General features: G+C 38.0%; 1 protein-coding gene across 1 annotated transcript in view; it reads left to right on the forward strand.

Annotated features, from left to right (window-relative positions):
- The window catches only part of CWH43 (cell wall biogenesis 43 C-terminal homolog), a 29,142-nt gene extending 13,609 nt beyond the window's left edge, over positions 1-15,533 (forward strand). The window contains exons 8-16 of the mRNA XM_074589267.1: positions 491-616; positions 2,832-2,911; positions 5,369-5,474; positions 8,172-8,307; positions 9,509-9,658; positions 11,854-11,998; positions 12,657-12,718; positions 13,774-13,929; positions 15,446-15,533. Of these exons, the coding sequence (XP_074445368.1) occupies positions 491-616; positions 2,832-2,911; positions 5,369-5,474; positions 8,172-8,307; positions 9,509-9,658; positions 11,854-11,998; positions 12,657-12,718; positions 13,774-13,929; positions 15,446-15,533 (1,049 nt within the window). The remainder of the gene's footprint in view (positions 1-490; positions 617-2,831; positions 2,912-5,368; positions 5,475-8,171; positions 8,308-9,508; positions 9,659-11,853; positions 11,999-12,656; positions 12,719-13,773; positions 13,930-15,445) is intronic.
- The last annotated feature ends 751 nt before the right edge of the window (positions 15,534-16,284 follow it).

Here is a 16,284-nt window from a genome sequence, read left to right on the forward strand (position 1 = left end):
ATTTGTAAACAAACAAACAAACAAAACCACCCCAAACAATGTAATTTTAAACTTCATTATTTTTTTGTGAAACAAGGTGTTTGGTGGCATTTTAAATTATCTTTTAGCTTTGAATTCTTGTTGCAATACTACTGTTTTGAAATATTTTTTTGAAATATTTATCATTAGTGGCATGTTTAATTTTATTGGAAGCAATGCTTATGTCAACAAGTACAACAATGTAAATGAAAAATTTTTGAAGTGCTGCAGGCATAGGTGAGGTGAATACTGTGACAATGAGAAGTAGGATCTTCTCTATCAATAAATCTCATATTGCCTGCATTACTACATTGGGTATGGCATTTATCTGTGTTTGTGCTTTGAATTGTCTTTGTTGGAGCCATAATGTTGAATGTAACACAACAGCTGGGAGCTTATAAATGGTGTATTTATGAGCAATGTTTAATATGTTAAAACTCTATGAAAAAAGTAATGACTTATATTTTCACAGGGTTTATCATGTTATGTATTGGCGTAGACTTTCTGACAGGACCCAAGAAGGACCTTAGCTCTATCTTTGAAGTGAAAAGCAACCAAAAGCCACTTTTCAAAAAGAGTAAAAACTATATTAAACTACGTAAGTATAGTTTTACTTCCTTTTTTCCATGACTCTAGGAATAATGTCTGAGGAAAAAGAGTAACACAGTGGAGTGTTTTGCTTGGATGTTTTAGAAATGCTTTTTGGTGCTAATTTTATAGCTAGACTTGTAGTTGGTATTACCCTAGTTCCAGTTTTAATGATGACATATACTAACTGAGGAGCTGATTCACTATGATTACAGTTAAGAGAGAGGCTATTCCTCATGGAATGTCTTAAATGAAGACCAAAAAATTTGAACTGGGGGGAAAAAAGAAAATGTAAAAATGGATTTGGCATCATTTGTGATTTCATTTTGGCAGTTGAGGAGGCGGCCTCGCTGGATCTTGGGATTTATTACATGTGTATACAACAAAAATATGAATGATTTTTCAGCCCATCCGATTTGTTGATTTTTGAAGCAGTTCAGTGTGACACCCTTTATAGGGGTGTGTGAGCTGGCTGGCAGTGAGGTGGGACTCAGCTGGCCCACATATAATGTGACACCCCTCCTGCATGAGGAGGCAGTCCTGCAGAGCCTGTTGTGGCTGACATCACTACAAAATTATGACACCCTGCTGCACGTTCAGACCAGACCTGTCCTCAGGAAACCTTTTTGTCATCTGCCTGTGGACTATGCCTAGAGATCCCAGCTTTCCCAGATGATAGGTATGAGGTCTGCTTTTTTCCTTGGGTTTTGAAGACAAAACGTTTGAGGTTTTACCGCTTTTTGGCTTTTAAATCTCTGGAATACATAATCCATCCAAATGATGTTTTCAAGTATTTCTCCACAATTATTTGAGCTTCAGATCTGTTTTCATCGTTAGTTTATGTTTTCTAAGGAAAAAGTCTGTCACTATAGCGAAGTTTGGTAGAGGAAAAAATTGTGAGGCGTTAGGGCATGCTGACCCTACAGAGATCAGGATGCTGAAGGTTCAAATCCCTGCATCTTTTTTAGCTCTGTGACTTTGGATCAAATCACTTATCATTTGCATACCTCATTTTGCCTCATCTGTAAAGCGGAAACAATAGTGCTTCACCACTTTTCAGGGCTGATTCTGAAATCTTCATGAAGGTCTTTAGCCTATATACTCAGAGGCCAGAAGTCTGTGGTTCCTGAGAGTTTGTCTGTTGGAGGCAACATGAGCAATGCTGGTTTGAGTATTACTACTCAAAAACATTTCACAAAAGTGAGTAAATACTTCAAAATACTGTCAGTGACAAAGCACAGCCCTTGCTCAACTAATTTTGTGGTGTTACAACAGTAACTCTTGTACTTACTCATCATGCCCAAACTTGTATTGTTTCTCAGCTTCCCCTTTAAGCACCTTTGCATTTTGCAGAGTATGAAATTGCTTGCTTGACATCTACTAAGGTAAACAGCATGTCTTTTCTTCTGACATCACACATAGTAAAATTTAAATAAATTTCACACAAAATTGTTCCAGAAAACTTGCATAAAAATAATTACATATCTATGAAAGATCTGATGAAAAAATAAACTGGAGTTACTGAAATCATTGTAGATAGCATATGCCACTGTGTAAATGAAATAACTGCAGAGGGTTTTGGTCATCAAATGGCCATGTGCCAAACCCTGAGAGCTCTTAAGTGTCTGTTGCCGTTATTTGGAAGGCTACAGGAGAATAGGAAAGCTCTGAATTTGCATTCTGTGAAGCCACAGTGCCTTTCCAAGAATGTATGAAAGGACTGCTCTGGAGGTCTGGCAGGGATCACATCTTTCTGACACCTAAGGGCTTGCGAAGTAAACTAAATTTTCTGCCACACATTGTACTATGACAAAATAAAAAATGTACGCCGCAAATGCATACCTGGAACACAGAGAGGAAAAACACTAGAAGGCTTACATGATGCTCTTGCTCATCTCCTGTAGTGAATTCTTCGGTAGGTATCATTTTTACATAAATATTCCAATGAGTTTTGGTGTATTGTATCTGCTCAGCCTGTTGTGTTTTGGAGAATCTAAGTGTATCTGCACACATATAGGTATTCTGCACGCATGTAGATGCTCTTAAGTACACTACTTAGGAATGGTGTTATCACTGGCATATGTGGAAATTTAGATGTATACATTTCCCATTCTATGAATACCACATCTTAGAATGACAGTGTACCAGTTCTGTTTAACTGCAACAACAACAACATTATTTTCTCTTGCTTTAAAAACAACTTTTCTGTGTGTTTCTGTTTCAAGTATTGTGGCTGTTTGTTGGTGTTGGTTTGCTAGGATTGAGTCTACGTTATAAAACCTACCAGAAGAAGTTGGGCCAAGGGGTGAGTAGTGCGTTTGTGAAAACTGTAACTTTCAAATATACAGTAAAATGCGTGTGTGATGTCTTAGATGTGTTGGTTGGTGCTGAAGAAATCTTTGTACCAACATCCAAGTATTCAGCAAAACTAATGCAGAAATGAAGATGCAAAAAGTTTAATTTGTAAATTCATGTTGAATATCGGAAGTGTCTGGGTCTTTGGATATTTACAGTGCTGCTACAAAAGAAAAAAAAATTCTGAAAAACTGAGAGATGCTTGTTTCATATATTCAATTTGAATGTTACTTTTATAAGTGAGTTTATTTGAATTGTATTCAAAACTTGACTGGACAATGCTGTTAGCAGCCTGATCTTATATTAGGGAAGCTTGAACAGGTAACCTCTTGAACAGGTAACCTCCTGAGGCTCCTTCCAGCTGAAGGAATTCTATGCTTCTATATTTATATGCATAACTCTGAATTGAATCTCTCTGAAAAGTTGGTTGTCTTGCGTTAGACTTAGACTATTTATGGAAATTGGATAAAAATTAGAAGATGCCAGTTTTCTATCTGGCAAAAAATTAAGTATTGCAATGATAGGAACAATTAAGATGCTTAATGCTCCCGAAGTTTAGCATTTAGACTGCTTACAAGTTGTCTGAGTATGTTGCTTGCCTATTTAGTAATTTTAATTCAAAATCAGAGCTGTTTTGATCAGATATAAATTAACATGTTTCCATTCTATGATTTAATTGATTACTAATATAAAATTGAATTTTTCATAGAATCATAGAATTGTTAGGGTTGGAAGGGACCTTAAAGATCATCTAGTTCCAACCCCCCTGCCATGGGCAGGGACATCCCCCACTAGATCAGGTTGCTCAGAGCCCCATCCAGCCTGGCCTTAAAAACTTCCAGGGATGGGGCTTCCACCACCTCTCTGGGCAACCTGTGCCAGTGTCTCACCACCCTCATGGTGAAGAACTTCTCCCTAACTTCCAGTCTGAATCGACCCATCTCTAGTTTTAATCCATTCCCTCTAGTCCTACCATTACCCGACATCCTAAAAAGTCCCTCACCATCTTTCTTGTAGGCCCCCTTAAGATACTGGTAGGCCACTATAAGGTCTCCTCGGAGCCTTCTTTTCTCCAGACTGAACAACCCCAACTCCCTCAGTCTGTCCTCATAATAGGAGAGGTGCTCCAGCCCTCTGATCATCCTCATGGCCCTTCTCTGGACACGTTCCAGCACGTCCATATCTTTCTTGTAGTAGGGGCTCCAGAATTGGACGCAGTACTCCAGGTGGGGTCTCACGAGAGTGGAGTAGAGGGGGAGAATCACCTCCCTTGACCTGCTGGCCATGATTTTCCTGATGCAGCCCAGGATACAATTGGCCTTCTGGGCCGCTAGTGCACACTGATGGCTCATGTTGAGCCTCTCATCTACAAGTACCCCCAAGTCCTTGTCTTCAGGGCTGCTCTCAAGCCAGTCACTGCCCAGCCTATATCGGTGCTTGGGGTTGCCCTGACCCAGATGGAGGACCTTGCACTTGGTCTTGTTGAACTTCATGAGGTTGGCATGGGCCCACCTCTCCAGTCTGTCAAGGTCCCTCTGGATGGCATCCCTTCCCTCCAGTGTGTCAGCTGCCCCACACAGCTTGGTGTTGTCGGCAAACTGGCTGAGGGTGCACTCTATGCCACTGTCCATGTTGCTGACGAAGATGTTAAACAAGACCAGTCCCAGTACTGATCCGTGAGGGACTCCACTTGTCACTGGCCTCTGCTTGGACATGGATCCATTGACAGCCAACTCTTTAGGTGCGGCCGTCAAGCCAGTTCTTTATCCACTGAATTGTCAGTCCATCAAACCCATATTTTATCAGCTTGGAGACCGGGATGTTGTGCACTTATGAATCAGACTTTTCTTTTTTGGTGGCAGTTCAGAAATAGTCTTCTGAAACTTGCTCTTGACATGTATTCTTGTTGGTAATTTTTTTGTTAGAGAAATCACTGATGACAAATGCAGGAAAAGATGCAGAAGAGGTGATGACAGCTAAGTAGAAATTGTGTGTGTTTGTGTACACGCCTGCACGCATGTGTGTATTCACACATACACACAGACATATATGGCTGGCTTTCTTTTTAGACCTCAGCAAGGTTTTGTAGTACCTTATAGTGTGGAAAAAAGTGGGTAGTTCCTCTCAGAAAGATGAAAAAATTTGTAATCTCTTTCATGTTCATTTATTTACTTTTACAAATTCATTTTAACTATGATGGCTTTTCTCCTCTTGTTAACAGCAGATTTTTCTCAAGAATAGCTAAAGTCTTTTGTAATCCTGACAGATTTATTAGGAAAATATATTGGTTAAAACATCTCTTCTTCCTTGTCTTTTATGGCACCATGTAGCTGATGTTGTTGACTGCAAAGCTATAATATATAAAAGTCAAACTGTACTTGACTTTTTTTACATTTATTTTTTTGAGGTTCCAAAAAGAGACTTCTCTGCTATGATCTGGCCTTTTAGATTTGGATATGACAATGAAGGATGGTCTAATTTGGAAGGATCAGCTAATTTGCTTAATCAGACAGGTAACATTTTTTTCTACTTCATTTATATTTGAGAGGGTTCATCTGAATAGACAGATAGATAACTGAGTCCATTCTTGCATTAACACAAGCACCTGTGTCTAGTGGCTTTTTCCTGAATTTGTGAAGTGTTCCAATACAATCACTTCAGTTAAAAATCCATTTGCAGAGGTGACAATTTTTTTAATGTATTTTAAAGAGATTTCTGGTTGGAGGAAACACTTCGCTTCTTATTTGGATTTTTTTCTCATACTGATGATGAGTTACTTCTCTATAGACAAATTATTTGCATGAATAAAATAATAAATATCCCTTTAGATCAAATTTACTGTTTTATAACTTCTCTGTGTTTTTAGATGTAAACTAAAACTAGCGTTATATAATTCCTAAAACGTCTGAAATTAAAATGCCCTAAACAAGATGTACAGAGGAGAAACAGACCAGTCCGTTTCCATCACTGAGACCGAGCAATTTATAAAAGAAAAACAGTGATTGTAGCTTGGTTGAGTTGTCATGTTTTTACTGTAAAGAAGGGTGTCTGACCTGTTGCTCACGGACAGGATTTTGGTTGGAAAATTACCTATAGGAAATGAAGAATTTGGACCAAAGATTAGTGCTGCTGCAGGGTGCATTGAAAGGAATTGACCAGTGGTGCTTGTAAGTGTTGTTTTCTGTGATACCCATGAGATAGGGAAGACTGGGCGCCGCTGCTTTAGGATTTAAAGCAGCTGAGGAGACAAGGAAGCATCCATGCTGCCATTCCAGCACTTGATGTCCTCCTCTCCTCTTATGGTGTGAATGCACCACATGGCTTTGCTGAGCAGCTTGGGCTTGACAGACCCAAGCAGTGGGAAGGTGCTGGCACAGGTGCTGCTGTGCAAGCCTTGATTTTGTGGCAGAGATGCCCAGGAGTTAATTAAGAGGGAACAGGCTGGTTCATCCATCACTCACTCCATTGTCCCATGACCAAAGGTTCAGAGGGCTGAGCTCTGTAGGCTGTCTCACTACACATTTGATGAATAGAAAGTTGGGGCATTCTTGTACATATGTGATTCCATAGCTCATGGCTTATGTCTGGGTACTTACTTAATCTTTGCATATTTATTTATGAACTGTAATGAATGCATTTATTTCTGGTATCTGTAGTTTAAATTAATGAATATTAGAAAAAGTGATTACCTGGTTATGTCCGTTGAGCATTTCTTTATGGTATCGCTTCTAAAAGAAGCAATTGCTAAGTCAAAAGGCAGGAAATTCTAAAACATAAATGAATAAATCTTAATTCCTGATTGCTGGAAACAGTATTCTGGAGTTTTATGTTACATGTATATTATATAAAATACCACATTAACATTTCCAGGAAATGCATTAAGGCATTCAGAGTTAAGCTGGAGATTCTTAAACTATTTGTTTGCTAAAGTGAGAGCGATAGAAAAAAGAGTGGCTAACTTCTTCAGTGTAGGGGTTATCTTTAAAGGTGTGGTGGTGTGCGTGCCTTGGGCTCATCTTCTCTCAGTTGGAATAGTGAAGATGCAACATGTAATGGCTTTTGTGACTGTAACTCCTGTGTGCCCTGAAGGGAAACATCAACCCGTCTCAATGGTTTCAGTTATTGTTTCTGTGGCCAGCACGTATGCTAATGATGTAGAAGGGAATCCCCTTAAAAGTACTCTAACTCCCTGCTAACGTGGCTTTCATACTGCTAAATAAGACATTTGAAAAGCAAAAAATCTTGTGGTAACAGTGGTGCTGAATGGAGCAGTCTTAATTCCTTATAGAAGGGCTTGCAGATGAAGCTGTGACTCGATCTGTCTTCCAGAGTCGGAGAGCACTCCAAGGGGGGCATAACCACGGTGAGAAGGGAGCACTTCTTGCTGCTGCAGCCGTACTGCCTTGCTGCTCAAGCTAAGCCTGGATGGTTCAGCCAGCCTGTGGCCGGCTTGCAGACTCCCACCTTCCTTCAGGCATGGGCAAGTCTTTCTTAGCTGCCAGTTCCTTCAGGGACCGCATAGCTCTTCTGTATACTGCAGCTAAAATACAGGGGAACCTGGCATGTTCCCCTGACAAAACCACACCTCAGCATGTAAACAGGGAGGGACCACAGTGCCCTGAGAAAGTGAGGTGGCTGAGGATGGCCAACAATTCAGTAGAGCTGGGAACCCTCCTGTTATCATGCCTGGAGGCTGACACTAGCTTGCTATGGGGTGATTAATTGTTTTGGCAGCAGCAGCCTGCTTCCTCTTGCACAGGACCCTTTGGAGCAGAATAATATTTGGTAGATGAAGGTAAACGCAGATGTGCTGCATAGTGCTTGTTGATCAAGTTGAAAGCAGTAGACTCGCCATTGGTTGTTAATCTGTGTATGCACGTTATGTCTAATGGTTTTGAAATGGTCTACTCTAGGTATGTGCAGGCCAGCTGTGCTGTGCAGTCTCGTGTGTCTGGTTATGTACCAGGGAGGAGCCATGGCACCCAGACCCTGAGTATCTCTCCATCAGAGGCTGTGTAGCCTACAATGACTGAAAGTTTGGGCATGACTGTTGCCAGCATAAGATTTGCGCTGATTGACTCCTGAAGGGGTTGTGTCCATCCCTGTGTAATCAAGAGAGAAATGATGACATTATGTAGCCATTTATAAATCACATTTATAGGTCACAGTTATAAACTTGGAAGGATTTTCTTTTTTCTTGCCCGTTTTAGGTGCAGATTTTATCACTATTATAGAGAGTGATGCTTCTAAACCGTTCATTGGGAACAATGATCCAACAATGTGGCTAGGAGAAAGACTAGGATTTTACACAGACTTTGGTCCAAGCACAAGAGATCACACTTGGGGGTGAGTCATCTTTACACGCACAGTTACAGTAAGTAAGTGTAAATACACTGTCCAATACTAACTCCATTAGAACATGGGCAAAGAATAGTTGGAATAACAATCACTGTAATCACTTGTTGGAGCTTGTCTTTAAGAACATGCTTTGGTTGCCTAGCATTACAGTGCAATGCAGATGAAGTTTTCTCGTTGTTAAAACTAATCAGGTTTTGGTGCCTGCCCCTGTAAACTACTTTGGCCTTGGTGATGCAGAGAATGGCATCCTGCCCCTTAATCTACAGATTTGGAAATTTGGCATTCTAAGTACTATATCTGATTTCACTTTTCTCATTGTTTTGTTTTGGGCTATGAGAACTTTAGATTTCAGTCTTAAAATTGTGATAGAAGTTGGGAAATGTAAGAGCACCTGGAGTTATTAGAAATTTTGAATTCATTAAAGCCAGCTTGAGCCCTGTAGCGGGAAATGAGCATAGAAAGATACATGTCTATTTTACCAGATTTTTTTGTGTCTGATTTTATTTTAATGCTTGACCAACTACTAGTTGCTTGTCTTTGAATATCTTTGTCCTCTGGAAAATAGTGGCTTTTTTTTCAGGGGGATATGCAGATCTCTGTGGCAGATGGAACTTCCTAGTGATGTTGCAACAGCTATTTAATGTTTGGGATATGTGAGGGGAATTTAGTAACATTCCTTTTCCAGAGCCCGTGTCTTTAAGTGATGCAGAATGTGGCAGAAAAGTCGTTATCAGAAATTATCTTCATGAAACATTTTGAAAAACCTGATGCAAAATGGTTTTAAGGTTGATTCCAAACACAAGCTGAGAGAATGAGAAATCTGCAACTTTAAAAATGTATTTCTACCTGCTTCTACTTCTAATAAAATACATTTTAATTAATGGTATTGTAAAATTCTGTCTTGTCTGAGGATGCAGATTTTGAAAGGCTCAGTGTAAGAATTCATATATATGGAATGGTATTTCTTAGTGTAGGAATGAATTTGATAATTCATTTTCAGACATGTACTTAAGTAATATTCTAAAGGAAAACCTTCTAAATTCAGAAAAATCCGCTAGAAATGGTTTGTGTTCTGGTCTGATGGTTTGAGTTCAGTGACCATTAGTCTTCTGGTCACGTTTATCTGCTTAGTTCACAGTTGTGAGGCCTGTGAACTACAAAATGTAACTGTTTCCCTCTTCTCATGTAGGATTATGGCGCTGTCAAGGTATCCGATTGTAAAATCTACCCATCACCTCCTTCCGTCTCCAGAGGGAGAGATTGCACCTGCCATCTCCATGACTGTCAACTTCACAGGGAAACTGGTTGATTTTGTTGTCGCCCACTTTGGAAATGAAGAGTGTGTATTTTATTTATTGTTACATATGTAGTGCAAAGCCATGTAAAATACTTGCAATTTGTGACCTTCTGGGACTTCTTTTGTACCTTTTAAAATGTGCTGCTGTAATACTGGTTCTAACAAGGCACACTGGAGGAAATACTATGACATAGCTACTGGTTTAAAATTTTGAAGCGTTTTTTAAAAGGGACAAATGTGTCATGCAAAACTCATCTGAACCTAATATCTGATTTACTAGACATATATAGTAAACCCACAAATCTGCAAAACCACAAGAAGTAATAGGGCTACAGGTACACCTCAGTGTAGGATATCATCCTTCTGACTTTCTCCATATGGAATAGATCTATTATATTCCGTGTTTATTAAAAAAAAAAAGGAACATTTCTGAAACCTCCAAGACGGTATTGAAACAGCAACAAAAATACCCATTCAGTGTCTTTCTGACTATATGAAAGTGTAAATATCAAATCTGATATTCTAAGGAAGAATTATACCAGCAACTGAAATATGTGATGGGAAAGATTAAGGTATATCTTTCAGTTCCTTACTTTAAAACAATGTCTTGATTACTTTTGTGTAATGAATATTAATAAGGTACAGTTTTATGATGCTTCATGTAGCTGTATTTTCTGTTTTATTTGATGCAATATCTAGTATGTTTGTGGTTACGCAGTAAGACTTGAACTTTTAAAAATATTTATTGTAATTCATGGAGAGGCAAATTTATCGATTGGGTGCAGAATATAATACACAAACAAGCTGCTCAGAAAGCAGTAGGAATTCTCATTATCCCATACTGAGCTTCCCCATTTTCTTCCCCTGGGTAGAAGCTGTGCTCCAAGCATGCAAATTGTTTATAGATGTCCCTTTTACTGAACACATTCAGTTGTCAGAAACCACTCCCAATTTGAACTCTAGAAAGGAACTTCGTTTTGTGCCTCACACGGATGATTAGACTTGCCTCTCTGAGAAACTGTTTGACCAAGTAGAAGAAAATAGCACTGTATTCCCCCCTCACAGAGAGATGAGATAAAGATGAAGGAGAAAATAGGAAGAGACACATGGAGAACAAGTGCAAATTGTATTGTGTTTTGAGGTGAATGAATTTATAATTAAATGGCACGCACAACTGCTTGTTATTCATCTTTTTTCATCTGCTGCTTAGGATGACATAAACTATAGAATACTGGATAACTAGGGATTTTGTTTAAAGACTGTTTTTTAAATGTGGGAATACAACAATGCCTGTGTCATTTAAAAGAACCTATCTTATGTAGAGGTGTAATTCTGGAAAGAGCAGCTATCTGAGCTGGCTTCTCTTTAAATGGTTGGGGGTTTTTGTCTCCTGTCTGTGTGCTCTTTCTCCCTAATGCATTTGCTTTGGTCAGAAGTACTGCTATTTAGAAAGCATCGCAGCATTTAAATTCTTGTCGTCTTTTGGGGTTACAGATTCCACAGTCAGCTCCCTGTCTCAATTGTATTTAGCCCAGTCTACCAAAATATAGAAGAGAACATACTTTGCACAACTGTTTAAAGTTATTAACATGAAGAACTGTAGAAAGAGAACTGCCTTTACATTATGTTATGACAAATCCAAGGACAGGGATTGGGATCCCATACAGTATTTTACCAGGCTCCACTTATGCTATCACTTCTGGTCATGTTGGAACTGTTGTGTAAGTCTTGTTCAAGAGATGCAGAATACCTGCCAAATGTCAATAAGTAGTGTTAACGGGATGACTTAGCTCTTAAGTTCTATTTCATAAATTATGTGACCCAGACTTTAAGACTATATTTACCACGATTGGTCTATCATAAAAGTTTTGTTAGCATGTGAGCTCTTTGTTATGCACAATTAAATTTCAAGTGCAGGCTGAGACAAAGCCTCAGATAACCAAAGCACTTATATTCACATTTCTTAGTGATGAGATCAGTATTAAAAACAAAACAGTAATAGAAAAAGTTGTTCCTATAATGGTTAGAAAGAGAACCCTAATTACATCTACCACAACCATGTGGATATCATTGAACATAGTGAACATTTTGAATCTTTGAGCTTTGTATAAACTTTCATACTCTCTAAATACTGAGCAATAAAAAAGATGTCAGATTCGTTTGTGGTTTGCTATGTTATAGCACAAAGATTCTGAGCTAAAATCTATATAGGTTAAAGTCTTTTCCATTTCTTTCAGAGAGGACTTGGACAGAAAACTCCAGGCTATAGCTGTTTCAAACCTATTGAAGACTAGCTCTAAGCAAGTGGTATTTCTAGGATACATCACTTCAGCTCCTGGATCCAGAGATTATACTGAATTAATAAAAAATGGAAACGTGCAGGTAATGCAAAACTTGTATGTTTTACTTTTATGTAATGCTTCTTTTAGCAGTTAGAGATAATATACATTTGCAGCATTCGGCTTAATATTTCAAATTGGTAACTTAGACATATAAGAAAATACATACACATTTTTAAATAGTCTTCAACTGGCTGACATGTTATAGAGAAGGTGCAGTTAAATAGTGAAAGGACAAGAGGCGATGGACAGAGGTTGCCACAAGGGAAATGTCAATTAGATAACAGAAGAAAAAAAAAAATAGAATCACAGTTAGGGTTATCAAGCTCTAGAACAGGGGCCCAGAGAAGCTGTGAAACCTCCATCCTTGGAGATATTAAAAAGTTGGTTGCAACCTGCTTGAAGTTACTTGGAGCATGGGATTGGGAACAAGTGTCCTCCAGGCATCCCTTCCAGCCTCTAATTCTATGATTCTTTTGTATTAAAACTGAGTTCTGCAGTTTGGTTTTCTGTCAGATGTCAAAAGTTGTCTGATTTGTCTAACAGTGTTGTTTTTTTCCTTTGTAAATTATTACAATGTTCTAGGCAAAACATTTTTCTGCAGCAGATTTACACGTTGGTTCTGTTACTGATTTAAAGCCTATGCATAAGGAAAGCTTGCCTTATTTGTTTGACTTTTTATTTTTTCCTTCCACTTGTAGGATATTGACAGTACAGATCATGACAGATGGTGTAGCTATATTATGTATCGCGGAGTAATAAGGTGTGTTAAAGTGGATCATTTATTCATTGATTTTAAATATCTTTATGACGATCAGTTTTACACCCTTCTGTAGGTAATTGTGGAAGAGTCTTATATCCCTAAACAATTGTGTATAGACAGTTAGATATATAATGAAGTAATGTGAAACATCAATCTCGGGATGAATTGGTGTATTTCTGAATATAATTTACAAAGATGGTATTACAGGTTTCATCCTTCTGTGTCAAAAGCCTTCAGATCTAATCTGCTTTAGTAACATAAAACTACTTTTTTCCAAATATCTGGCTTTGCAGTTTCATTCTAAAATGTGAAGGCTAAGCCCTAATTTGTGTGTAACACAGAAGATACAAATTTTGGACTATGATTGTAGGGTTTGTTGAAGCAAAATGCTGATCTAATCCAGCGAAGCTTTATGCTGGATTTAGTGGAAACTTTAACTGCATAAGCCTATATTGAAGCGATTTCCTCTGCTGGGACCTATGCATTCCATATCTTTTTAATACCAAGTTGCTTGTAAATCATTCCCTTGGTGATGTATGTACCAGAATGGAATTCAACTTATGCTGAATAAACTGCAATTCTGCAGTGTTCACAGGAGTAAAACCATTAAATTACATAGCTGTCTTAAGTAACAGTACTAAGTGTGGGGGGGAAAGGCAACAAAACCCCCATTTGCAATCTAATTTTTCTCATTACTCATTCCATTGATGCTTCAGTTCCTTTCTTGAATTTCAAAATCTCTTCAGTGAAAAACGTTGGCGAGTTTATACCAGTATGCATATTCTAAAACTGTAATTTTAAAAATAAGTTTCTAGATCTAGAACTTATTTTTGTTGTCAAACACTTATGCTTTCTCTGTTTTTCTGTTTTTGACATTGTGTTATGACGCTTGTGTTTATACAGCGCTTTTAGTTTTTTGAAGGCAAGATTCACAAAAATGGAAAGTTATGTTGATAGGCTAAATAATAACTCTTGGAAAAAAGAGACATGAATTAAGAATGTCATGAAATTGCCTTGAGCTATTTCTTCAAACTAACTCTTCTTGTATCTGATAGGTTGGGCTATGCCCGCATATCTCATGCTGGTTTAAGTGATTCAGAAGTCCAGATGGCCAAATTTAGGATCCCCGATCACTTGGATAGCTATGTTGACAATGACAGAATTGTCACTGATCCCAGCCAAGTTCCTGAGGACATCCATTTCAATCCCAGGTCAGTGTGTCTCGTAAGAAATTAAGGGATGATGTATGTGACATCTGGTAAAAGAGAAGTCTCAGAACAAAATTGTTCTTAAAGTGCACTGGTCAGTACCAAAGTGAGCAAAAGATTAGGAGTCAAGAACTTCTGATTTGTAATTCCAGTTTTTCTACCAACTTGGCATGTGCCTTGGGAAAATCAGTCCGCTGTGTTGTAGCATAAATTGAAGATAATGCGTATTTCACCCAGGTGATTAATTTCTGAGATTGTTTGATAGGGATGTTTGCCAAGTGCTGTAGTGACTCATTTTAAAGATGATGAGAGAGCTCCCACGTTTCTCAGCACTTTTGAGGATCGGGGTCTTAATACACTGTTACTTGGAACACAAGATACAATATATACATTAAATACTCTTTGCCTAAGCATTTTAAAACTTACTATATAACTGGAGCAAAAATTACGGAGAATGCCTGAGGCAGTATGTTACATATGTCAAGAAGAAAAAAGGGCTAGATTTTTACATAAAAAGTTATTTATTTCTAGAATGCTGTCACTTTCCCACTGGCATTGCATAAGGAAGAGAAATATGGAGAAAGGTACTTATTCTATGCTGAGTATCAGTGGAAGAGTCATGAAGTTTGAGATAGATGTTGCTGCAGCCAATTTCCAGCAATGCTGTATTTACTACTTCTGACTGCCATAATACAGAATATATTCATTTCTTATATACACCTGACAGTTGAGCTTACTCACTTTTTATTTACCATTCAGTCACTGGCTTCCTGTCTAAGCAGGAGCTTGCTCAGTCTTTTCCACATGATGAAACTTGCCTAAAGTTAGCATTCACTTCAGATTTTTCTCAGCTGATTTCAGCAAAGGATATTTTTCTTGTCCTAATTTCTTTTACGTCTGCCTTTAAGCAGAAAAAAAATTATACCCTTTAGGAATAAGTGTGTTTTTCCAATTAACTACAGTTCCTTTGAAGTGCAATGGCACTGCTTTTAAATGCTATTTGGCACAAATATTTTGAATAAGTACTATATTTTACTTTTGCAAATCTGTTGACCATAATAGTGAGTAGTCAAAACTTTTTAGATTTAAATATGGCATGAAAAATTACCATTTTCACCATAATTTTCAGAAGAAAGATGTGCAATGTTAACAATAGGGTTGAGTATTTAAAACTACGGGGGCTTAAATTCTGTCTCCACTGAAGTCGGCAGAAAAAACTTAAGAGCATAGGATTTTATTAGATAAATGCTCTGCTCACCTTCGTCAGCTGGAGTTCCATTTACAGAGTGCCTATGGCATTAATCCAATGAGTGTAATTAAACGTCTCCATTATACTCAAAGACCTCTAGTTAGGTAGTGTACATAGATTGTGATTCATATCTAAGTAGGGTTGTGTTTCTGAAATAAACTACCCAGAACATTCAGAAGAAGTGTTAATGATACTGTGGTAAGTGTATGATTTAATTGCATGGGTTAAATCATGTTGTAATGGTTTTGCTTTATTGAATATTTTTCTTAGGTTTGGATCTTATAAAGATGGACATAATTATGAGCATATTCATCACTTTCATATGAGCACTCCTAAATATTTTAAACAGACAAATTAGAATGAGAAAATAACACGTCATTGGGACCAACAAGAAAGGTTTGTTGCTTGAAACTGAGTTGGCAGCCAAAAAGACGACATTGTTTAAGGATGAGCAACTCCCATGCTGCGTAAAGCTGTGAATGTCTGTGTAATAGTTGGTGACTCTTTCCTTTAATGAGTTGTCATCACTGTGAGAGCGGGAAGACGAATCCATTTTGATAAACTGGTATCTACCTGGGCCAAATACCAGCTTGGTACACAGCAAAGCAAAGGTGGGGACTTGTTTTGGCAATAACTTCAACTTTTTTAAAGGTATCATATGTTGTGCTGTTTCAGAGTGTCCACCTTTTCTTTAGGGTCCAGGTATGACCCCCTTCCTCTCCTGGAAGCTCATTGGAACAATCATGAGCAAGGAGTTTCAGCTGACTTCCATACTTTTTTGATGACTGAGGCAAAAAAAAATAATAATGTGGTAGTGTAGGTAACCTGATGATATATGCTGCACTTTGTAGTCCTGTGCTAGTGCAATGAAAATTTAGCCTTAGGTTTTTCAAAATGGGAATTAAAAAGTGTGGTTTTTAATTGGGAGATATGCTGTAACTATATGTTTGAAGTGTGTATATTTTTGACTCACTGAAACAGTATTTACATCTTCTACTGTTCCACATTGTATTCTTAAATGAGTTTTATCAGACCAATTTGCAAATGATAACGTTCATAATATTGGAGAAAAGGCAGTGACTCTTACAGACTTTCTTTTTTTAACATGA

This window comes from Larus michahellis, chromosome 5 (assembly GCF_964199755.1).
Source record: "Larus michahellis chromosome 5, bLarMic1.1, whole genome shotgun sequence".
Taxonomy (NCBI): Eukaryota; Metazoa; Chordata; class Aves; order Charadriiformes; family Laridae; genus Larus; species Larus michahellis.